The 25,176-nt window shown below is 37.2% G+C and overlaps 1 protein-coding gene across 1 annotated transcript in view; it reads right to left on the reverse strand.

Annotated features, from left to right (window-relative positions):
- Positions 1 to 25,176, reverse strand: part of LARS1 (leucyl-tRNA synthetase 1) — a 91,453-nt gene that overhangs the window by 53,840 nt on the left and 12,437 nt on the right. The window contains exons 2-11 of the mRNA XM_003404580.4: positions 14,819 to 14,937; positions 12,633 to 12,720; positions 12,146 to 12,226; positions 9,376 to 9,513; positions 6,037 to 6,198; positions 5,373 to 5,485; positions 4,698 to 4,761; positions 2,559 to 2,626; positions 2,231 to 2,456; positions 50 to 137 (exon numbers count right to left, since the gene is read on the reverse strand). Coding sequence (XP_003404628.1) covers positions 50 to 137; positions 2,231 to 2,456; positions 2,559 to 2,626; positions 4,698 to 4,761; positions 5,373 to 5,485; positions 6,037 to 6,198; positions 9,376 to 9,513; positions 12,146 to 12,226; positions 12,633 to 12,720; positions 14,819 to 14,937 — 1,147 coding nt within the window. The remainder of the gene's footprint in view (positions 1 to 49; positions 138 to 2,230; positions 2,457 to 2,558; positions 2,627 to 4,697; positions 4,762 to 5,372; positions 5,486 to 6,036; positions 6,199 to 9,375; positions 9,514 to 12,145; positions 12,227 to 12,632; positions 12,721 to 14,818; positions 14,938 to 25,176) is intronic.

The following is a 25,176-nucleotide window of genomic DNA, read 5'->3' on the forward strand; positions in this document are numbered from 1 at the left end:
AAAACCAGAATGTGATTTTACCAAAATATTTCTAGAAATAACTCTTTACCTTTATCCTCCTTAATGGTGAGCATTGGGAGAACATAGATCACCTTATAGGATGTTAAAGGTGCGGAAAGAGAGGCACCAAGAATTTCCTGCGTAAGAAAAAGAACAGCATATAAAGTGAAGAAACCTATTTTGTAACCATTAAAATTTAAAGCAATGTTAATATTTTAAGCCCTGATAAGCCAATAATCAAAAATATAAGAATTACAGCCAAATTCATTCTTCTATATCTACTAGAATAAAAATAATTTTAAATAATTATAATACCCAAATCTGGCAAGGTTATGATGAAATTAGTATACTAATGTCATTGCTTGTGACATTGTAGTCTTTGAGGAAAACAATTATAGAAATTCACAGCAAGAGCCACAAAAATGTTCACACTACTCAGACCCAGCAATGCAACCCCAGAAATTTATCTCAAAGGGAAAATTTTTTTTTCCTTTGAGAAGTCTGTCCACTGCTGTGTCACTATACTAACGAAACCTGGAAATGACTAAAACTTACAGTGACAGAAAAATGATTTAGTACAATATACTATATCAGCAACATGTAATACCATATAGCCATTTCAAACGGTAATTATGAAGACTAGACAGAAAGATGTGACAATACTAGACCCAATTTCTCGTAAGGCAACAAACAGCTGCAGTTGGAAAACACTTTAATTCCACACAGTTCCTGCCCATCCCACTTTATTCATCTATGTAAGCATCCTTTCTAGAATTTACAATCACGTGAGTGAAGGCTAAATACCCTAACAGTCTTAAAGGCTGAAAGCAATTTAAACCATCCATTTTCCTCACTCCAGAATTTGCTTAGATTAACGTGGAGAGAAATTGCATGAAAACGAGAAAATACTGTTCCCAAGAACTTCTCAGACACAACTCCAACAGCAGAAACTAATGAGATGTGGCAGCACTACTTATAACAAAAAAAGACAGGAAACAATTTAAATATCCATTAACAGGGCATGTTTAAACAAGTTGTGGTACAGCCACACAATGGAATATCATGTCGATGTTAAAAAATAAGAATGAAGAAGCTTTTTATATACTGATAAAGTGATTGCCAAGACATAATTATGTAAAAAAGAAAGCAAAGTTCAGAACTGTATGTATAAAGTATATTGCCATGTGTAGAAAAAGGGGGGGATATATACATATGTATGTATTTGCTTGTATATACATGAAACATTTCTGGAAGGATACATATGACACTAATATTACTCCATTTGGAAAGGAACTGAGAGACTAAAGAAAAGGGGTAAGAGGGAGACTTTGCACCATTATATCCTTTTGTAACTGTTTAATTTTGAAACTTATGAATTAGAACAATGTAAAAAATAAATTCACTAAGGAAATGATTCATAAAACTTTAAAAAGGAATTGAGATGGTGCTTTATTCAAGTTTTTCTTTTAAAAGGTTATTTATTAAGATAACAAAGATCAGCATTTACTAAAGGGAATAAAACACTCACAAACAATGATAATAAAGTAGATAAACCATAAGGATAAAAGTTTTGTAACTGTCCAGATTAAATTAATATCAACCAAGACTTTCTTTTCAGGAAAAAAGAAGCTGCATTACACACCAGGAGTGAAGGTTGATAGTGTTCAAAAAGTAATATAACGTCTAATGTAGCTATTAAATCTCTTGGGGGAGGACTGTTTATTTTTTCAACCAGATATTTACTGAGTTGAAACAAAGTATGCAAATGCAATTTTTGTGATATACAATGAATACTACACAGCAATATTGAAAAAAAGAAAGAACGAGCAAGCCCAACACCCAACATATATGAATCTCACAGACATAATGTGGAGATAAAGAGGCCAGAGGCAAAAGGGTACATTCTGTATAACTTCATTATACGAAGTTCAAGAACAAGGAATCTTTTGTGACTGAAGTCAGAGTAATGCTACTTTTGGAGGAGAGGGGTGAGTACTGACTATGAAATGGGTAGGAGAAAGCCTTCCAGAGAGCTGGAAATTATCTTATTTGGGTGATAGTTACACAAGTGTCTACACATATGAAAACGCATCAAAATACTTATGATTTGCACACTGTACTGCACATATGCCTCAATTTAAAAGCTATAAAAAGTACAATTTCTCAAGCATTGTTGTTCAAATTTTCCTCTAAATTTATGCACCAAAATGAAATCTGCTACCCAACTTACCTCTCCCATTAACTCCTTAACAACAGGCACCACTCCATTGTCTTTGGTAAAGCCCTGGTATGCCATATTCCTGGCAGCTCTTTGAGTACAGATGAATATATCACCAGTCACTGTCTCAAACCCAATATACTTCATATCAGGGCGAACCCAACAGTTTGTCTGTCCAAACATGGTCTCAGGCCTGAGAGTAGCAGCTACCAAGAAGATATTTTTCCCTTTCAGTCCACTAAGAAGAAAGAAATGCATATTTACGTTAAAAAAAAGTTATGGATTCTACCACAACTACCTGACAGTTCAGAAAAGATTAAGCAATAACTGATAAACCTACCTTAATTTGGATGGGTACGGTTCAAGCACTTTCAATTTGATTAAAGTATATTCTTGAGGTCCCACACCCTAAACAAACAAACAGCAAAAATTTTTTGAGGGAAAAAAGACTTGCAATAGCCTACTAATCTATGTGAGAGATCTGATTCAAATTTCAAAAACGGTTTCTTGCATTGCTAGGATCATTCTTTCTCCCAATGAAGAGTCTGCCGGCGGTCTGCTGACCACATCCAGAAGAAGTCTAGTTTGTAAGGAGTGACTCGGTGATCAGCCAAAACAATACCTAAAGCCTTGGCACAGTAAATCAGTGACAAGATAAGATAGACACCAATCCTGTCACCCAGGCAGGTCCCACAGGCATACATTGGTCCAGGAGTCAGATGATGTGCATTCTAAACCTAGCTTGGCCCCTCACTAAGGGCTTGACCTGAGGGAATCACAATCACTAAGCCTTCCCTCCCTCATCTGTAAAATAACTATGCTGTGTCTCCCATAGTATAGCTCTGAGGGACGCGTAAGATGATAGGAAAATGCTTTGAAAAACTATAAAACACTATCGAAATTTGGGATATTGCTACCGTAGGCTATATTAAAACTTCACTGGGCCTTCTAAATCTCTCAAATCTATCAAAAATTTGATCAACCCTCATTTCTATCAGACAGGTTACATCAGGATTGAAGGCTGACTTTCAAAAGTTAACCACACTTAGTCACTACACTAAAAATAGACTCAAAGGTGGCATAAAGAATGGTAAACTCATAGGTGCTCATAAGTTCAGAGCCTGGCTTTGTCACCGACTTACTATGCCAAAGCTTTTGGCTTTTGGCAAATTGAATATTACAGGGAATAATGCTACTTATGTGTCCTGCTGGAATGTAAGTGAACTGACATCATACATGGCTAGAAGTGCTTTGGAAATAAGTAGGCAAGTGATCAAAACAAGTGTAGATAAATGGAATCTGTACATCAGTTAGCCACATCTCATTTATTATCTTTCCCCACACTCTCTTTTCAGAGCAATGTATTCTCCAGATGGTGCTTCTCAAATTTTAGCATACATATGAATCACACTGAGAGAATCACAGGAGACAAAGATTCCTCGACCCCACCTCTAGAACTTCTGACTCAGTTTTGAGGCGAGCCTCAAGAATCTGCTTTTTAACAAATTCCCTGGATATAGTAATACAGTTGGTCCATGGACTACTTTTGGGGTAGCAAGGTCCTAGACAAAATGCAGGAAACTATAATGATATTCTGTCTCTCTCTTCACACCCACCAGAGTATCATGATTTCACACCTCAGCACTGGAATGGAGTTATTTTTAGGTTTCTGATTTTTTTTCTTAATATTTGCATTTTATACATTTTTTTAAATTGTACTTTAAATGAAGCTTTACAGAACAAACTAGCTTCTCATTAAGCAGTTAGTGCACATATTGTTTTATGACACCGGTTAACAACCTCATGACATGTCAACACCCCCCTTTCTCAACCTTGCGTTCCCTATTTCCAGCTTTCTCGTCCCCTCCTGCCTTCTAGTCCTTGCCCCTGGGCTGGTGTGCTTCTTTAGTGTCATTTTGTTTTATGGGCCTGTCCAATATTTAGCTGAAGGGTGATCCTCAGGAGTGTCTTCATTACTGAGCTAAGAGTGTCCGGGGCCATACTCTGAGGGTTTCTGCACTCTCTGTCAGGCCAGTAAGTCTGGTCTTTTTTTGGTCAGTTAGAATTTTGTTCTACATTTTTCTCCAGCTCTGTCTAGAACCCTCTATTGTGATCCCTGTCAAAGTAGTCAGTGGTAGTAGCCGGCCACCATCTAGTTGTACTGAACTCAGACTGGTGAAGGCCATAGGAGTTGTGGTCCATCAGTCCTTTGGACTAGTCTTTTCCTTGTGTCTTTAGTTTTCTTCATTCTCCCTTGCTCCCAAAGGGGTGAGACCAGTGGAGTATCTTAGGTGGCCGCTCACAGGCTTTTAAGATCCTAGATGCTACTCACCAAAATAGAATGTAGAACATTTTCTTTATAAACTATGTTATGCCAAATGAGCTAGATGCTCCCCGAGACCATGTTTGATCTATTTCTTAAAGTCTTTGGCCACATTATGGTTTATTCTAATAGCTACTCTACATCACAAATAATTACCTCTCCAGTTTGTCTGTCATGATCCATACAAGGCTGTCCATCTTTTGGAGAATAAATGGTATAACTAAAAAAATAAACAAATATTGTTATAATATCCATGTTATCACAACATATTTTCATGTGTTACTCCTAACGTCTTACAAGTGTTTCTTCTAAAACTTCGAACTGTGCAAATATCTACATCTATTATTTCTGCTTTTATGGGCAGTTCTATTGTCAACCTAGTTATTTAATGAAGGCTTTCTGCCTTCACCAAAGCTTTGTGGTATGAAACAAAAGAACATAAAATATAAATTCACTTATAAAATGCAAATAAATGCAAATAGCTTTTGTTTAATCCATGTACTCAAGGAAAAAATCACAATTCACAGAAAAAAAGTATAAACTAAAATGCAAACAATATGATTACTTTTCTGCTTGACTGGGAATACTGAACAGAATCTTTAGTAAGATCATAACAGCCAACATTCCCATTCTCCCCCGTTCTATCTGTCGCAGACACTAAGCAGCTCAGAGAAATTAAGACACTGGCAAGAGAAAAAGGGTACAAGAGAACAAAAAAGAAAAAAAATCTTAAGAGAAAGGAAAATGAGAAAAGTAGGCTACAGGGCACTGAAGTATAACGCAGGAACTACATGGTGTTTGCTTTTTTATAATGAAGGACAACAAACTCACCGCTTCCCAAATTTAACTTTGTTTCTTTCTTTTAATGTCAAAAACTGCCACCTGACAAATGAATCATAGTAAGGATTAACATCAGTGGTGATGAAAGAACGACGCCAGTCTACCTACAGAAGAAAAAAGGAGAAGTCAATTTTTGAGAAATATACAAAGTTTCTATAAGAATTCTTATGAATCATTTTATTTATTCTTCTCTTTATATTCCAACTAGAAATGTGTCAACTATTAGAATAAAAATTTTATAGTTCCACTTATTAAATATATAATCTTGCAATTATTACATGAGTTTGTGTTAAATTTTTTTATATATTAACATACATGCAGGTAATGTAATAAATTAAGAAGGAGCATTTAATACCTTTAAAAATAACACTGAATATTCAAGTTAAACTTTGCCTTCATTATATTCTTTGAATGGAATTCCTTTCTACTAATTGCTATCGTATACATTCCAATACAACAAATATTAAAGCACTTCATTGCTTACATCGAGGCCTATAAGGTTCTAATGTAACAATATAATATCCAGTCATTAGTGGACAACAGGTGAAATATACTATTTGAAATTAAGAGCTGATTCAAGTCTCATATAATCATACAAGTATACATGCTTTCTTCACATTTTCATATATGGGGCAGAGGGGGTGAAGGGGCATACCTTCAAACCCATTCTCTTCAGGTCCTGAATAGCCAGTGGTGGAAAATAATCCAGCCAATGTTCTGCCTCAGAAAATTTTACTATCTCTTCATCAGATAGACCAAGGGATCTCATAATGCCCCACTGATACTTAGACGATCCAGCTTTAGCAGCAGCTTTACTCTGAAAACAACCAGAAAAACTCCATCAAAGAACAACGAAATGTTTCTTTCAAAACATATCTCAAGAAAGCACTTACCTTCATAGAAAGACCATCACTTTTTTTTTACTTTTTTTGTGATTGCTAATTTTAAATTTTTATCTTCAGTTCTCCATATAATAGTAGACTGTAACTGACCATTATCAATTTTGCAAGAACTAGCTATGCCCGATAATCTCACTCTACCACATTCTCAATCTCCTAATAGATGTTTGAGAGAGGAGGTTTCTTTGATTTTTTCTTTTTTTCAAAAGCCATTAAACAAGAAAATGGTCATCACAAATTATCTACTTATATGGTCCTAATCCCCATGGTGAAACCCTAGTGGCATAGCAATTGAGTGCTACAGCTGCTAACCAAGACGTCAGCAGTTCAAACCCAACGGGCGCTCCTTGGAAATTCCATGGGGCAGTTCTACTCTGTCGTACAGGGTCGCTATGAGTCAGAATCAACTTGACGGCACTGGGTTTGGTTTGTTAGTTTTTTTTTAACACCCATGGAAGCAGGAGTCAAGAAATCAAATGACACATTGCATTGGGCAAATCTGCTGCAAAAGACCTCTTTAAAGGGTTCAAAAGCAAAGGTCACTTTGAGGACTAAGATGTACCTGAGTCAAGCCATGGAGTTTTCAATCATCCAATATGCAGGCAAAAGCTGGACAATGAACAAGGAACACCAAAGAAGAACTGATGCTTTTGGATTACAGTGCTTGCAAAGAATACTGAATAAGCCATAGACTGCCAGAAGAATGAACAGGTCTGTTTTAGAAAAAGTACAGCTAGAATGCTCCTTAGAAGCAAGGATGGCGAGACCTCATGTCACATACTTTGGGCATGTTATCAGAAGGGACCAGTCCCTGGAGAAGGACATTGTGCTTGGTAAGTTAAAGGGTCACCAAAAAAGAGGAAGACGCTCAATGAGATGGACTGTAACAGTGGCTGCAACAACAGGTGTAGGATCAGGCAGTGTTTCATTTTGTTGTTCATAGAGTAACTATGTGTCAGAGCCAACTCAACAGCACCTAACAACAAAAACAACAGTCCTGACAAGTAATAACTATTTGGAGAATAAAAACACCAAACATCCAAATAATGGTTTACGGCACTAGTTTTTACCATCAGAACTGCCTATGAAGCTTTCTACTTACCAATTTTTAATCATTTATTAAAACATAACACATGTACATGACACAAAATTTAAAAGGACCAAAACAGTATACAGTAAAAACACCCACTCTGAAGGGGGTGAGAAAGAAAGGAGCTGACTTAAGTCACTCTGGAAAATAGTTATGTTAACTAGATACTAAAGACAAAAAGAACTACACACAAACATTGTACTTTAGTTGGTAAAATTGCTTCTCCCGGGGTATAGCTTAGCAATACTGAAACTACTAGTAGACTAGGATTGAACAAATAAATAAACATACTATTGATAATAAGGGCCAGGTTTTTCACTGTTAGAGAAAGTCACAAATAAGCAAAGAGTGAATGCTATAATGAGCTCCACAACGCTAAAATGGAGCCAGGGGTATCAGTATAAATAAAATAGATACAGATAAATACAGAAATCATACAGGCACTTGTTAACAGACATACATATATTTCCTTCTTTCCACTGAGAAAACCTAGAAGCAGTGATACCCTGTAGCTATGAGCATACTTAACACTCAGATCTTAGTTCTAAATACCATTCTTTAATAAAAGGAACAAGGGCTCCTTGGGGAACTGGTTGATTCCAGGGCTGAGACAGGAGAAATACAAGATAAGCCTGGAATATCTTGTAGTATCAGAGAGTAAGACACTCTTAAGAAAAAAAAAAGATAGAGGCATGTCAATGGACATAAGAGCCAACCTAAGAGTTCCCGATGGCCAAAGCTGGAACAATTTGAGCAATAACAAAAAAAATAAATTTAAAAATCCAATAGTATTGGACTCTAACCCAAAGAATAAAATATATTGTTTAAAAAAGATTAAATAAATAAGTAAATGGGAGAGAAAGAATAAACTATTTCCTTCAGAAGAATTCCAAATAATAAAAATAGAAGAAATGAGGAAAATAGAGAATCAAAAACACGGTAATGCTTGCTGCAGGAAAGATCACTGATGAATACTAAAATTAGTCAGCAAATATTTTAAAAGAAACAGGATATTATTTCCACAACCTCAAAGTATGTCTCTCAAAATATGTACTAACTACAAAGGGAAAAACGAAATCCTTACAGTGGAGAAACCCGGCAGACACTAATATAACTAAATCAAGGTTAACATCACCAGTAATAAGACATATCAACATCAAGTATTCCCTGATATGATACATTGAGAAAGACATATCACCTCTCTGGTATTCTTCTTGAAAAATCAGTAACTTCAATCTAATCATAAGAAACATTAGACAAACCCAAACTGAAGGACATTCTATAAATTATCTGACCAATACTTTACAAAAGCATCAAGTTATGGAAGGCAATGAAAGACAGAGGAATTGTCTGTCAACACATCAGAGGAAACTAAGGAAGACAAGACAACTAAATGCAATGTGAAATCCTGGATGAGACTTTAGAACAGAATAGGGACATCAGTGAAAAAACTGGTGAAATTCGAATAAAGTCTGTAGTTTAGTAAATAGTATCATACTCATTGTAATTTCTTAGTTTTGATGACTGTTCAATGGTAATGTAAGACGCCTAGAGAAAGATGTGGCAGTCTGCTTCCGTAAAGATTACAGCCTAGCAAATTCTATGGGGCAGTTCTACTCTGTCCTATGAGTCAGAATCGACTCCACGGCAATAGGTGTTTTTTTTTTTTTTTTTTTTACATAAATGTAAGATGTAACAGTAGGGAAACTGGGGGAAGATTATAAGGGAATTCTCTATCTCGTACCTCTTATGTAAATCTAAAATTATTTCACAGGTAAAAGGAAAAAAGAGAACAATCAAAAAATGAGGAAGGTAAACTTTTGCTTAAAGCACAATAAAAATTATTTTAAAAAATGAGAAAGGTAGTTTTTTCCTTTGGCACTTTTTAAAACTTACAAGTGCCTTTTGTGTGCCAGACACCATGCTAGTGCTGGGAATGTACAAGTAAATCTGATAAAAATAAACATAAAACTTCCACCAACGTAAGTATCAACAATTATCAAACCTTTTTTCCTTTAGCTTTATCCTTAATTATTATATCTTCTGTTTTAACACTGATTTCTTCTTCTTCCTCTTCTTCATCTGGAAATTCAGGGGGGCAACCATACAGCTCTGTTTCTCTTTTCAACTTATCAGCACATGCCTGCAAAACGACATTAAAGACACTGAAGTTCAAAATTCAAGGTAGGGACAAATTGAGTTCTTGTTGTTTCTATGGTCAACTACAATGGACATGAATTTTTCTGAAGTGCATCTATACCTATGTGGATCATAATAAAAACTTAAATGATATAAATCACTTCTTTCAAAATTCACTGTTTTATAAATTAATACTTTACCTTACTTACTCAGCAAGCATTTATTCAACACCCAGAGTGCCCAATGTAATATACTGCATGTTAGGTATTAGAAGAAGCATGAAGATATACCAGACGTAATTTGTCATCATTTTGAATAACAACATTCATATTAATAATAGTATTTTTCAATTTAAAGGCCACTGTCACATATACTCTATTAGTTGCTATCACAAGCCTGCTAGGTAGAAACGACAAATATTAAGTTAGAAAACAGACAGTGAGAGATGAAGTGATTAATCCAAGATTATAAATTAATAAACTGCAGAACTACCACACAAACTTGGGCTTTCCCCAGCTCACTTCAATTTACCATGAGTCCATAATCAAAAACAAAGATGACATCAAGGAGACAGTGTTAAAGTTATGAGAAGAATACAAATATAGAATTGTGAATTTAAAAGGGAGGGGTTCTCCTGTGTAGAAGAATTTCACTTAATAAATTAGGAAAGAATTAACTAGAATGTCACCATGTTGCAGCCACTAAAACAGGTTAGGGTTGTTGTTGTTGTTGTTGTTATTGTTGTTCTTGTTGGGTGCCATCAAGTCTACTCTAACTCATAGCAACCTTGTGAATAACAGAAGCACTGCCCAGTCCTGCATCGTATTCATGATCATTGAAGGACACTAAAACCACTGAGTTATTGGGTGACAGGATACTCATAGGCTTTCAAAGTAGCACCCCACAGACTGCTTTTTAATTACAAAGGGAAAAAAGTACCTTTAAGATGAAGAAATCTGGCAAGTATTACCTTAACCAAGTGATCAAATTGAGTATCATTAAAATGGGAAACAATGTTAATATATGCCTTTCGATCCACTACAGTAAGAAGTTCACACCTCACCAATGTAGTATTCTTGCCAAAATGTTTAACCCAAATCTAAGAAAGAAACAATCAGAAAATTCAGATTATGGGACATTCTACAAAACAACTGTCCTAGATTCTTCAAGGAAACCCTGGTGGTGTAGTGGTTAAGTGCTACACCTGCTAACTAAAAGGTGGGCAGTTCAAATCCACCAGGTGCTCCTTGAAAACGCTATGGGGCAGATCTACTCTGTCCTCTAGGGTCACTATCAGTCGGAGTTGACTCGAAGGCAATGGGTTTTTTAGACTCTTCAAAAAGTATCACTGTCGAGACAAATAACCAAAAGGTACTTAAGGGAACTGATAACCAAATGCAGTGTGTTATCCACAAAGTAAAAATCAGCTACAAGGGACATTTGGGGTCAACTAGAAAAAAATAAATATAGATTACATTATATAAAGATGATAATAGGACACCAGTGTTAAAATTTCTTGGAAGGGAAAATAGGAATGAGATTATGTAAAAGAATACCCTAATCTCAGGAGATACACGCTCAAGAATATAGACATAACATGTCATGATGTCTATAACTTACTCTCAAAGGGTTTATAGAAGTGTGTGCGTGTTATGTGTGTGCGCATGAACATGCACGCATGCGTGCTTTGAGATACAACTAAAGCAGATGTAACAAATGTTAATATTTGGTAACTATCAGTGAAGGGTATATGGATATTCATTTTACTCTTCTTTCACCTTTTCTCTAGGTTTGACATTGTTCAAAATAAAAGGTTAGAAAATAAAAAAGAAATGGAAGTTTACATTCTCTAACTTTATTATATTTAGGGAATCCTTTCAACTCTATTTTTCTGACTTATTCTTTATCGGAAATTATCTCTATATGAATTTATGACAAATGAAGACATTTGCAAAAATGATCAAAATATAATACAACTGCTTGCTACTTCATGCCAACATCGTATATATGTCATAAATGCACATATTATTCTGCATTAACTCTAATATTACATGTTAGTAATCATAAACCAATTCTAAACAGACGTGAATATACAATGTAACAAATGTTGTAACAAATGTAACTCATCGCAACCCTGCTGGACAGAGCAGAACTGCCCCATAGGGTTTCCAAGAAGTGGCTGGTGGATTTGAACTGCTGACCTTTAGGTTAGCAGCCAAACTCTTAACCACTGCACCATCAGGGCTCCAATGTAACCAATAGACATCAAAATTACTTAGAAATCACTCAGAACTTAAAGAGTGCCCTTTATGTAAGCACTTCTTCAAACGCTGCTTTAAATAACTTTCAGTATAAAAAATTCAGTGGTGCGCAGTTCAGAGCTCAGCTGCTAACCAAAAGGTTGGCAGTTGAAATTCATCAGCCGCTCCTTGGAAACCCTATGGGGCAGTTCTGCTCTGCCCTATAGAATTGCTATAAGTCTTAATCAACTCAACAGCAACGGGTTTGGTTTTGGTTACAGAACAGTTTAACGTAATATAGCAGTGTTTGAAATTTCTATTTGAAGCTCTGGAATTAAATATTACAATTTGCTCTAAGCTAAAAAGAGTAGAAACCAAGCCCAAAAGCAATCTTACCTTAATAGGCATTCCAGTACAGTGTAAGCCAAAAGGAAACAGACAAGTTTTTCCTTTCAATCTCTGGTATCCTACTGCAAACTACAGGAAGAAAATTAAATTTAAATTATAAAATACTAGACAAATACAAAATGCTGACTTCTCACAATGAACATTAATTTAGTTTTCCTTTTCACATCTTCCTTTAGATGACCAGCTAGATTTTACAGTCATTCCAAAATACCAACCCACTATCCGTTTTTTCTGGCTTTATACCAAAGACATATGAACACACACACACACACATGCTCAGACCTCTGCATACATATATATAGATGACATGAAAATTAAATATAAAAATTTTATTAATTAAATATTTAAAACATTTAAAATTCCTTAATTCTAAGTTCCCCTAACAGAAAATAAATTATATAGATGCCATTTTCTTCAAAACCATTTTTATTAAAGGGCTTCCATTCCATTATATCAAACATAGAAGGAGCTTTACCTCACATTTGGATAAAGAAAACGTGTGTCCCAAATGAAGGCGTCCATTCATATATGGATATGGGAAGGTTACAAAGTACTTTTCCTTGCTGCAAAGCAATCATGTAAAAAAGAATAGAAAATAAAATTTTTATAATGAGGGGGTATAGTGGAGGGAATGTGTGATATGAATAACTACTTTAAAATTTAGTTATTTAAAATACATTTAAATTTATAAATCCAGAAATTAAAAGCACTCTGAAATTAAAACATATTTTTTATTTAGAAAGAACAAGACATTTATAGATAAGAAACAAATATCTTTGTAGCAAACACTGGCAATTTGACTCAAAACATTTAAGACTGACGTACCAAAAAAATTTTTTTTTTAGATAACCAGATACTCTTAGGGATCTGGATCAATTTAGTGTTTTCCTGATTAAATAAGATTTGTTTTCACTAGATATATGTAAAGCAATTCAAAGCCCCTCAGGTAAAATAAAACATCCTCACTCTTACATGATATGCAGTAAATTAATTTAACAAAATACTTTTTAAAAACTTTATTTATATTTTTTCTTATGAATCCAGTGTATTTAATTACACACACAAATTAGGAAGTCTAATAAGCTAACACCTGTGGGTGCACCATCCAACTTAGGAACACACTGAACACACCTATGCACTCCTCTCCACTCTCCCACCAGGGATAAACACCACCCCTACATTTGCTTTCATCATTTCCTTGCTTTATAATAGTTTATACATGTTTGTACCCTTAAACAATACACCATTTAGTTTCACTTTCTTATGAGCTTTATGAAGAAAAAAGCTATGCTTCCTATGTTGTTGTTAGTTGCTGTCGAGCAAATTCCAATGCATAGTGACTCCTGCAATTTGCTCTTTTCATTCAACATGTTTCTAAGTTTCTTCAGTGTTGTTGCATGTGTAGGTCACTCTTTTTCACTGAACAAAGCAGCTTTTCCACTTTGCTTTCAGTTACTTTAAATTACCTTTTAATCCAACTTTAGTTAACAAAAATTCTGGAACCAAATAAAAGCTTCAAATTAGAGTTTAACACCAAAACCCATTAAAAAAAAACCCATTGCCGGCAAGTCAATTCCGACCAGAGGCTTGTATTACATCAAACTCTTTTGCTCTTAAAAAAGATTCTTTCCGTTACAGTGTAGCTTAGTAGCAAAGAGGATGGACTTTGGAATCACGAACTCCTTAGAACAAGTCCAAAAAAACCCAAAAAACCAAACCCATTACCATCAAGTCAATTCCGACTCATAGCAACCCTATAGGACAGAGTTTCCAAGGAGCGCCTGGCGGATTTGAACTGCCGACCCTTTGGTTAGCAGCCTTATCACTTAACCAATAGGCCACCAGGGTTTCCAGAACAAGTCCAGGTCCTGTCAATTCCTACATATGCAAACTTGAGTTGGTTATTTACCCTCTCTGTGCCTCAGTTTCCTCATATGTAAAACAGGGATAAAAAATATCACTAATCTTAAAGAGTTACTGAGACAATTAAATAAGAATATACATGTAAAAAACTTGGCATATTTCCTGGCACACAATATAGTAATGTTAACTTCTGTTATCATTTTATTACTATATTTCCTCATTTTTAATAAACATATTTTTCTACATTTCGATGTATCTAAAATCAAGGTATATCTTATAATTGATGTACATATTTATCGTGGTAGTGTTCTAGGGAAACCTGTTTATGTCTTTGCTCAATAAAGGTTGTCATTATGGTTTGTCTTATAATCAATCGTATCTTAGCATCAAGGTAATACAGTATTTATGAAATAAGTTATTCAATACAGAAACCCCTCCAAATTTATATTTTGTGTCTCTGCAGATAATCATTATAATATGAGTCTCTCTAAAAGACTAATTTCCTCTTATCAGTCAGCAAAGATAAAACTTCAAAGCAGTCTCCCTCCTTGTCTAAATATGAAAAATCTTAGTTTAACAACAAAAAAAAAAAACCTTTGTGTACCCAAAAATCCTTAAAGAATTCCATAGAAAAGAAAATCCTAATTTGAAATGGAGAAAGTAGACGTCATGTCCTTCAGTTTCAGGTTCGGGCATTTTATTAACACAGTGTCTTATTCTTTCCACAGGCAGCTTCTGCACTATAAATCCAATGGTTTTGGAAACACAATGTGCCAAACTTCACAAACTATTACTCACCTGTTCTGCTTCTCTAAATCAGATGCATTGACCTCAAACACTTTCTCAGTATCCCATTTCTGTTGGATTTCTTTTTCAATCTTCTTCAAAAAGTCTACTTTGGCTGTTCCTTTTCTTTCCTGTTGGACACAAAAGAGAAAGAAAAATCTACTCTATACTTTAGTGATCTTGTTCTAAAAAAAGAAAAAAGAATTGGGTCCACACAGAACTGAACTACTCACTGATAGTTTTTTTTCTTCCATGGTTTTCTTAAAGTTTAAACAAGTGAGATTAAAAATTAAAGTTATCATCAGCTGCCCACTTCAAACCTCAAAGGGATGGTTAAAGAATTGCTTAGATATGGGGTCATCCCTTGAAGAAATACTTAGATACATGAGTATATCCCACCTGAATTTAGAGATCATCTCAAGAATAGATTTGATGCATTGAACACTAATAACCAAAGACCAGACGAGTTGTGGGAAGATATCAAGGACATCATATGTGAAGAAAGCAAAACGTCATTAAAAAGACAGGAAAGAAAGAAAAGACCAAAATGGATATCAGAAGAGACTCTGAAACTTGTTCTTGAATGTAGAGTAGCTAAAGCAAAAGGAATGATGAAGTCAAAGAGCTGAATGGAAGATTTCAAAGGGTGGCTAGAGAAGACAAGTATTATAATGAAATATGCAAAGATCTGGAGTCAGAAAACCAAAAGGGAAAAACAAGCTCAGTATTTCTCAAAATGGAAGAACTGAAGAAAAAATTCCAACTTCGAGTAACAATAATGAAGGATTCTATGGGCAAAATACTGAACGATGCAAGAAGCATCAAAAGAAAATGGAAGGAATACACAGAGTTACTGTACCAAAAATAACGATAGACATTTAACCATTTCAAGAGGTAGTATATGATCAAGAACCATTGGTACTGAAGGAAGAATTCCAAGCTGTGCTGAAGGCACTGACAGAATACTAACTGAGATGTTTCAACAAACGGATTTAACACTGGAAGCACTCACCGTCTATGCCAAGAAATTTGGAAGACAGCTACCTGGCTAACTGACTAGAAAAGATCCATATTTGTGTCCATTCCAAAGAAAGGTGATCCAACAGAATGCAGAAATTATCTAACAACATAATATAATATCACACACAAGTAAAACTTTGCTGAAGATAATTCTAAAATGGCAGCAGAAGTACATCCACAGAGAACAGCCAAAAATTCAAGCCAGATTCAGAAGAAGATGTGGAACAAAGGATATCATTGTTGATGTCAGATGGATCTTGGCGGAAGCCAAAATACCAGAAAGATTTTTACCTGATCAAGATGACGGGGCTGAGGGCTGGGGACCATAGTCTCAGGGGACACCTACATCAATTGGCATAACATAGTTTATAAAGAAAATATTCTACATCCTACTTTGGTGAGTAGCGTCTAAGGTCTTAAAAGCTTGCGAGTGGCCATCCAAGATACATCTATTGGTCCCATTCCATTTGGAGCAAAGGAGAATGAAGAAAATCAAAGACATAAGGAAAATATTAGGCCAAAGGACTAAAAGACCACATGAACCACAACCTCCACTAGCCTGAGCCCAGAAGAACTAGATGGTGCCCCGACCATTCTGATGGGGACCACAATAAAGAGTCCTGATCAGAGTGGGAGAAAAATGTAGAACAAAATTCAAATCCACAAAAAAAGACCAGACTTACTGGTCTGACAGACTGGAGGAATCCCCGAGACTATGGCCCCAGGTGCCCTGCTAACTCAGAATTGAAGCCACTCCTGAAGCCCACTTTTCAGAAAAAGATTAGACAGGCCTATAAAACAAATAAAAACACATGTGAGGAACGTGCTTCTTAGTTCAATCAAATATACAAGACCAAATGGGCAACTCCTGCCTAAAAGCAAGATGAGAAAGTAGAAAAGGAAAGAAAAACTAGGGATACAGGGAACCTCAGGTGGAAAGGTGGAAAGTGCTGTCACATCACGGACATTGCAATCAATGTCACATAACAATCTGTGTACAAATTTTTGAATGAGAAACTAACTTGTGCTGTAAACTTTCCACATAAAGCACAATAAAATTTTTTTTTAAAGATATTTACTGTGTTTTGACTATGCAAAGGCATTTCACAGTATGGATCGTAACAAATTACAGATAACACTTCGAAGAATGGGAATTCCAGAACACTTAATCTTGCTCATGAGGAACCTGTATATAGACTAAGAGGCAGTCGTTTGAATGGAACAAGGGAATACCGCATGATTTAAAACCAGGAAAGGTGTGTTTCAGGGGTATACTCTTTCACCATACTTATTCAATCTGCATGCCGAGCAAATAATCTGAGAAACTGGACTTTAACAACCTGTGATATGCAAATGACAAACCTTGCTTGCTGAAAGTGAGGAGGACTTAGAGCACTTACTGATAAAGATCAAAGATCACAGCCTTCAGTATGGATTACACCTCAACATAAAAAAAAAAAAAATCCTCACAACTGGACCAATAAGCAACATCATGATAAACGGAGAAAAGACTGATGTCGTCACAGGTTTCATTTTACTTGGATCCACAATTAACGCCCACACAAGCAACAGTCAAGAAATCAAACGACAATTGCATTGGGCAAATCTGCTGCAAAAGTTCTCTTTAAAGTGTTCAAAAGCAAAGAGTCACCTTGAGGACTAAGGTGCACCTGACCCAAGCCATGGTATTTTCAAAAGCCTCATGTGCATGGGAAAGCTGGACAATGAATAGGGAAAACCAAAGAAGAACTGATGCATTTGAATTACGGTGCTGGCAAAGAATATTGTATATACCATGGACTGCCAGAAGAAGGGAACAAATCTGTCTTAGAAGAAGTACAGCCAGAATGCTCCTTACAAGCAAGGGTGGTGAGACTTCATCTCAGGAAATCTGGACATTTATCAAGAGGAACGGGGCCCTGGAGAAGGACACCATGCTTGGTAATGTAGAGGGTCAATGAAAAAGTGGAAGACCCTCAATGAGATGGACTGAATCAGTGGCTGCAACAATGGGCTCTAACACCAATGACTGTGAGGATGGCGCAGGACCAGGCAGTATTTTGTTCTATTGTATATAGAGTGGCTATGAGTCAGAACTGACTCCATGGCACCTAACAACAACAACAACAACAATAACAAATTTTAAATTGAAGAATGTTTTACTATTCCTTTTTTTTTTTTTTTAAGGCACGTATATAATGGAAAAGTAGGACAAGCAACAAGAAGGTGAAATGTTAGTTTGCAAGGAGGAACTGAAATGATGGATTAAGAACCTTGCCACAAAGCCTGAGAGAAAACTAGAAAGAATTCTATACTTTGAAGAAATCATGGACATTAGCAGGTTACTATAAGAACCAAAAGGAAATAAAACCGACAAGTAAAATTTTTGTGTCTGTAAATCCTGACCAGATTTCCTGCTGTGTGTGGAAATCTTATCAAAACACAAATCTGATCAAGTCAATCCCCCCTTCAGAGCCTAGCCACTGCTCTCAGGATTAAGTCCATAATACTCCTGAATCAGCAATCAAAGCCCTTCATGTCTCACCTTTGCCAGGCCACTCTCTTCTTCCCTCTCTCCCATTCCCTCACCAACAATACTCACCACCATTCCAGGTCTATTAACCTATTCACATTTTCCCAAATGTGCCAAGCTCCCTCTCTCACCTCTATGTTTTTGTTCAAGCTATCCTCTCTGCCTGGGACCCTCGACCCCCACCAATCTCTTTGACTAGTGATCTCATCCTTCAGGTCTCAGCTAATCACCTGATTTGATTTCCCAAGATTTCATAAGATATCCCTCTTAAAATGTTCCAAAAAAAAAAATGTGCTGTTGTCAAGTCGACTTTGACTAAAAGCAACCCTACAGGAGCCCTAGTGGTACAGTTAAGCACTCGGCTGCTAACCTAAAGTTCAACTGTTCAAACCCACCTTCTGCAGGATAAAGATGTGGCAGTTCCACTTCCAGAAAGATTACAGCCTTGGAAACCCTGTGGGGCAGTTCTACTCTGTCCTACAGGGTTGCTATGAGTCACATGAATATGTCTACCTACCCAATATTTCCCCTACAATAGCACTAATCACACAGTGGTGTCCGTATGTCATCCTTCTGCCTGTCTAGCCCAGAGGACTGTAAATTTGTTCATAGAGGAAACTCTGACTTGTTTCCCACTGCATCCTCAATGTCAAGATGATAGTAGGCCCTCAACAAATATTTACAGAATATTTAATTTTTTTAAGAATAAGTGAATAGCATATTGCCAGTTTTTGCATACTGCAGCCATAAAGAAATAACATGGACTAGGAACTGAGTCGCATATTTGAACCAAGTTGCTAAGCAATTTGGATTCTTCCCCAAGAATTTCCACAAAAGTAAGTGTGGTTACATAAAGTTTTCCTTCTCCAAGGAAAAAATAAAATCCTACACCTATTCATTCCTTTCCATACTTGGTATCAACTACCTTCATTTAGGTCCTCAACTCCTTTACCCCCTCTTACTGCAAAGCCCCCTTCTTAACAAGTAACGTGACTCCAGTCACTCTATTCTAATATCTGCTAAACCCTATTTCCAACCCTAACATAAAAGAGCTACTGTTTTAAAATAAACTACTATGGCAGAGAATGCAAGTTGCCTACACGGTATCTGTTCCCCCACTTCCTTTTTCAGTAGTAGAAGCCCATTTTTATTTGGAGTAGTGTAGCAGAGGAGTTAAGTGTACTCTTCTGCATTTCTAGACAAACGTGCAGTTAGACTGGGGAGCTATGTGACTGGAATCCAGCTAAACGGTTGTGGGCAGAAGAAAGTTAGGTCACTTCTAACTCCGTCTTATATCCTATGCAACTCCCAATGGCCAGCTTATTCCTTAGGTACGGTAGACACAGTGCCTTGGACCCACAGTTTTTAGGGGCCCATGAAAATGTTTTAATTTCTTTTAAAATCAAAAGAAGAAAATGAACTTTTAGGTTGAAATAAAGTATTAATACATAATATTTTTTTCTTTATACCAACAAAGTTATAAAATAAAAATTTAATAAATTTTTACAGAGAAATGGGGTCCACAAGACAAAAGAATCTAGGATTCCTGAAAGTCATAAATATGCCCTGTAACACCCACCAGCTCTCACTTTCCCCATCGCTGCAACCATGGAGGCCACATGTTTCAGGAGGTGAAACTACAAGATAGAGAAAAGCACCTGATCCACCGCAAACTTTGCATGAGAAACAAATCTTTGTTATAAAACTCGCTACAATAAGCCACCGAGATTTACGAGGGTATTTATACAGAAGCACAGCCTAGCCTATCCTGACTAATATAAGCAGGAATGTGTGTTTGTATAAAGGACTACGCTTCCCAGGCTTCCTTGGTGGTAGGTATAGTCATGTGACTTGGTTTTGACCAATAAAATCAAAGCAGAGGTTGTTGGGCAAAATACCTTCAAAGCTCCTTAAAGAGGGAATACATGTGGCACTTACCATTTTTGCCCTTCCCCCTTCCTTATACTATCTGCCTAGAACTTGGACATGATGGTTAGAGCCCCAGCAGCCATCTTTTACCAAGAAGCCATCTTGAGGATCAAAGGCTAATATTAAATATGGTAAAGCAGAAAGATGTAAGGAGCCTAAGTATCTGATGACTTTCCAGAGTCGCCGTACCAGCTCTGGCCTCTCAACCTCCATCGTTCTTTTCTCATTACAGAATAAATCTCTTTGGCTTAAACCACCATACTAAAAACCAAACCAAACCCACTGCAATGGAGTCAACTCCAACTCATAGACACTATAGGACAGAGTAGAACAGCCCCATAGAGTTTCCAAAGCTGCAATCTTTATACAAGCAGAATGCCATATCTTTTTCTCCTGTGGAGGGGATGGTGGGTTCGAACCACCAACCTTTCTGTTAGCAGCCAAGCATTTAGCCATGGTGCTACCAGGGCTCCTTTAAGCCAACAGAGTTAGGTCTTTATTGCCAGCAGCTGAATATAATTCCTGCTACATTAATGAGCATCATTAGAAATACATTCCAGTCCCAGAGATGTAGGAATAGCGCTCAAATAAAAGATTCAAAATGTCCACGTAAGATCAAAGGCACAACTTAGCCTGGTGGTCCTATACTGTGATCTAGCTGGTTTTGGAGCCACCAGCATTTCTCTGCAAAAAATAAGGAAAAAAGGATGATGATGTAATTTTTTTGTTTCCACTGACACACACATACCAGGTAGCGATACTGTATTTTATTTCCCCAAGGCTGAAATTATTATTAGTCATATAATAGCATTTCCACTTTTTCTATCTCCTCTGTGTGAGAACCCCCACGTGTCTGTCAGTTTGTCGTACTGTGGGGGCTTGCATGTTGCTGTGATGCTGGAAGCTATGCCACCAGAATTCAGATACCAGCAGGGTCACCCATGGAGGACAGGTTTCAGCCGAGCTTCCAGACTAAGACAGAGTAGGACGAAGGACCAGCAGTATACTTCTGAAAAGCATTAGCCAGTGAAAACCTCACAAACAGCAGTGGAACATTGCCTGATACAGTGCTGGAAAATGAGCCCCCCAGGTTGGAAGGCACTCAAAAGATGACTGGGGAAGAGCTGCCTCCTTAAAGTAGAGTCGACCTTAATGACGTGCATGGAGTAAAGCTTTCAGGACCTTCATTTGCTGATGCAGCACGACTCAAAATGGGAAGAAGCAGCAGTAAACAGCCATTAATAATTGGAGCCTGGAATGTATGAAGTATGAACCTAGGAAAATTGGAAATCATCAAAAATGAAATGGAATGCGTAAACATCAGTATCCTAGGCATTAGTGAGCTGAAAAGGACTGGTATTGGCCATTTTGAATCAGACAATCATATAGTCTACTATGCTGGGAAGAATGACAACTTGAAGAAGAATGGTGTTGCATTCATCATCAAAAAAACATTTCAAGATGTATCCTGAAGTACAACGCTGTCAGAGAGATACGATAATATCCATACGCCTACAAAGAAGACCAGTTAATACGACCATTATTCAAATTTATGCACCAACCACTAGGACCAAAGATGAAGAGACAGAAGATTTTATCAGCTGCTGGAGTCTGAAATTGATCAAACATGCAATCAAGATGCATTGATAATTACTGGTGATTAGAATGCAAAAGTTGGAAACAAAGAAGAAGGATCAGTAGTTGGAATATATGGCCTTGGTGATAGAAACAATGCTGGAGATCGAATGATAGAATTTTGCAAGACCAATGGCTTCTTCATTGCAAACGCCTTCTTTCACCAACATAAACAGCAACTATACACATGGACCTCGCCAGATGGAACACACAGAAATCCAACTGACTACATCTGTGGAAAGAGATAATGGAAAAGCTCAATATCATCAGTCAGAACAAGGCCAGGGGTCGACTGTGGAACAGACCATCAATTGCTCATATGTAAGTTCAAGCTGAAACTGAAGAAAATCAGAGCAAGGCCATGAGAGCCAACGTATGACCTTGAGTACATCCTACCTGAATTTAGAGACCATCTGAAGAATAGATTTGACACACTGAACACCAGTGAGTGAAGACCAGACGAGTTGTGGAATGACATCAAGGACATCATACATGAAGAAGGCAAGAGGTCACTGAAAAGACAGGAAAGAAAAGAAAAGACCAAGATGGATGTCAGAGGAAACTCTGGAACTTGCTCTCGAACGTCAAGCAGCTAAAGCAAAAGGAAGAATTGATGAAGTAAAAGACCTGAACAGAAGATTTCAAAGGGCCTCTCGAGAAGACAAAGTAAAGTATTCTAATGACACGTGCAAAGAGCTGGAGCTGGAAAACCAAAAGGGAAGAACATGCTTGACGTTTCTCAAGCTGAAAGAACTGAAGAAAAAAATCAAGCCTCGAGTTGCAATAGTCAAGAATTCCATGGGGAAAACATTAAACGACGCAGAAGCATCAAAAGAAGATGGAAGGAACACACAGAATCATTATATCAAAAAGAATTAGTTGATGTTCAACCATCTCAAGAGGTGGCATATGATCAGGAACTGATGGTACTGAAGGAAGAAGTCCAAGCTGCTCGGAAGGCATTGGCCAAAAACAAGGCTCCAGGAATTGATGGAATATCAATTGAAATGTTTCAACAAACAGATGCAGCACTGGAGGTGCTCACTTGTCTATGCCAAGAAATATGCAAGACAGCTTCCTGGCCATCTGACTGGAAGAGATCCATACTTATGCCTATTCTCAAGAAAGGTGAACCAACCAAATCTGGAAATTATAGAACAAAATCATTAATATTACACACAAGCAAAGTTTTGCTGAAGATCATTCAAAAATGGCTGCAGCAGTATATCAACATGGAACTGCCAGAAATTCAGGGCGGTTTCAGAAGCGGACGTGGAACCAGGGATATCATTGCTGATGTCAGATGGATCCTACCTGAAAGCAGAGAATACCAGAAGGATGTTTACCTGTGTTTTACTGACTATGCAAAGGCATTCAACTGTGTGGATCATAACAAACTATGGATAACATTGCGAAGAATGGGAATTCCAGAACACTTAATTGTGCTCATGAGGAACCTTTACATAGATCAAGAGGTGGTTGTTCGGAAAGAACAAGGGGATACTGATTGGTTTAAAGTCAGGAAAGGTGTGCATCAGGGCTGTATTCTTTCACCATACCTATTCAATCTGTATGCTGAACAAATAACACGAGAAGCTGGACTATATGAAAAACGGGGCACCAGGATTGGAGGAAGATTCATTAACAACCTGCGTTATGCAGATGACACAACCTTGCTTGCTGAAAGTGAAGAGGACTTGAAGCACTTACTAATGAAGATCAAAGACCACAGCCTTCACTATGGATTACACCCCAACATAAAGAAAACAAAAATCCTCACAACTGGACCAATGAGCAACATCATGATAAACGGAGAAAAGATTGAAGTTGTCAAGGATTTCATTTTACTTGGATCCACAATCAAAAGCTATGGAAGCAGCAGTCAAGAAATCAAAAGACGTATTGCATTCGGTAAATCTGCTGCAGAGGACCTTTTTAAAGTGTTGAAGAGCAAAGATATCACCTTGAAGACTAAGATGCGCCTGACCAAACCATGGTATTTTCGGTCACATCATATGCATGTGAAAGCTGGACAATGAATAAAGAAGACCAAAGAAGAATTGATGCCTTTGAATTGTGGTGTTGGCAAAGAATATTGAATATACCATGGACTGCCAAAAGAACGAACAAATCTGTCTTAGAAGAAGTACAACCAAAATGCTCCTTAGGGGCAAGGATGGCGAGACTGCGTCATACATACTTTGGACATGTTGTCAAGAGGGATCAGTCCCTGGAGAAGAACATCATGCTTGGTAGAGTACAGGGTCAGTGGAAAAGAGGAAGACCCTCAACAAGGGAGATTGACACAGTGGCTGCAACAATGAGCTCAAGCATAACAACGATTGTAAGGCTGGCTCAGGACCGGGCAGTGTTTCATTCTGTTGTGCATAGGGTCGCTATGAGTCGGAACCGACTCGACGGCACCTAACAACAACCGTGTGAGAAAAGGAGGGCTGCAAAACCCAAGTGGCAGGCAAGGTCGTATTATCAGGCCTACATTTTAAGATTCTCTCCAGGTTGTGGGGAGACTGTATCACTTATACACTGTTGGTGGGAATGTAAAATGGTACAACCACTTTGGAAATCAATTTGGCGCTTCCCTAAAAACTAGAAACAGAACTACCATACGATCCAGCAATCCCACTCCTTGGACTATATCCTAGAGAAATAAGAGCCTCTACATGAACAGATATATGCACACCTATGTTCACTGCAGCACTGTTTACAACAGCAAAAAGAATGGAAGCAACCAAGGTGCCCATCAACAGATGAATGGATAAATAAATTATGGTATATTCACACAATAGAATACTACGCATCGATAAAGAACAGTGAGGAATCTGTGAAACATTTCATAATATGGAGGAATCTGGAAGGCATTATGCTGAGTGAAATTAGTTGCAAAAGGACAAACAGTATATAAGATCACTATTCTAAGAACTCGCAAAATAGTTCAAACAGAAAAGAAAATATTCTTTGACAGTTACGAGAGGCGGGAGGGAGGGAGGGGGGATAGAGGTATTCACTAATTAGATAGTAGATAAGAACTATTTTAGGTGAAGGGAAAGACAACACACAGTACAGGAGAAGTCAGCACAACTGGAGTAAACCAGAAGCAAAGAAGTTTCCTGAATAAACTGAACGCTCCGAAGGCCAGCTTACCAGGGGCAGGGGTTTGGGAATCATGGTTTCAGGGGAAATCTAAGTCAATTGGCATAATAAAAACTATTAATTAAACACTCTATATCCCACT

Source organism: Loxodonta africana, chromosome 2 (assembly GCF_030014295.1).
Source record: "Loxodonta africana isolate mLoxAfr1 chromosome 2, mLoxAfr1.hap2, whole genome shotgun sequence".
Taxonomy (NCBI): Eukaryota; Metazoa; Chordata; class Mammalia; order Proboscidea; family Elephantidae; genus Loxodonta; species Loxodonta africana.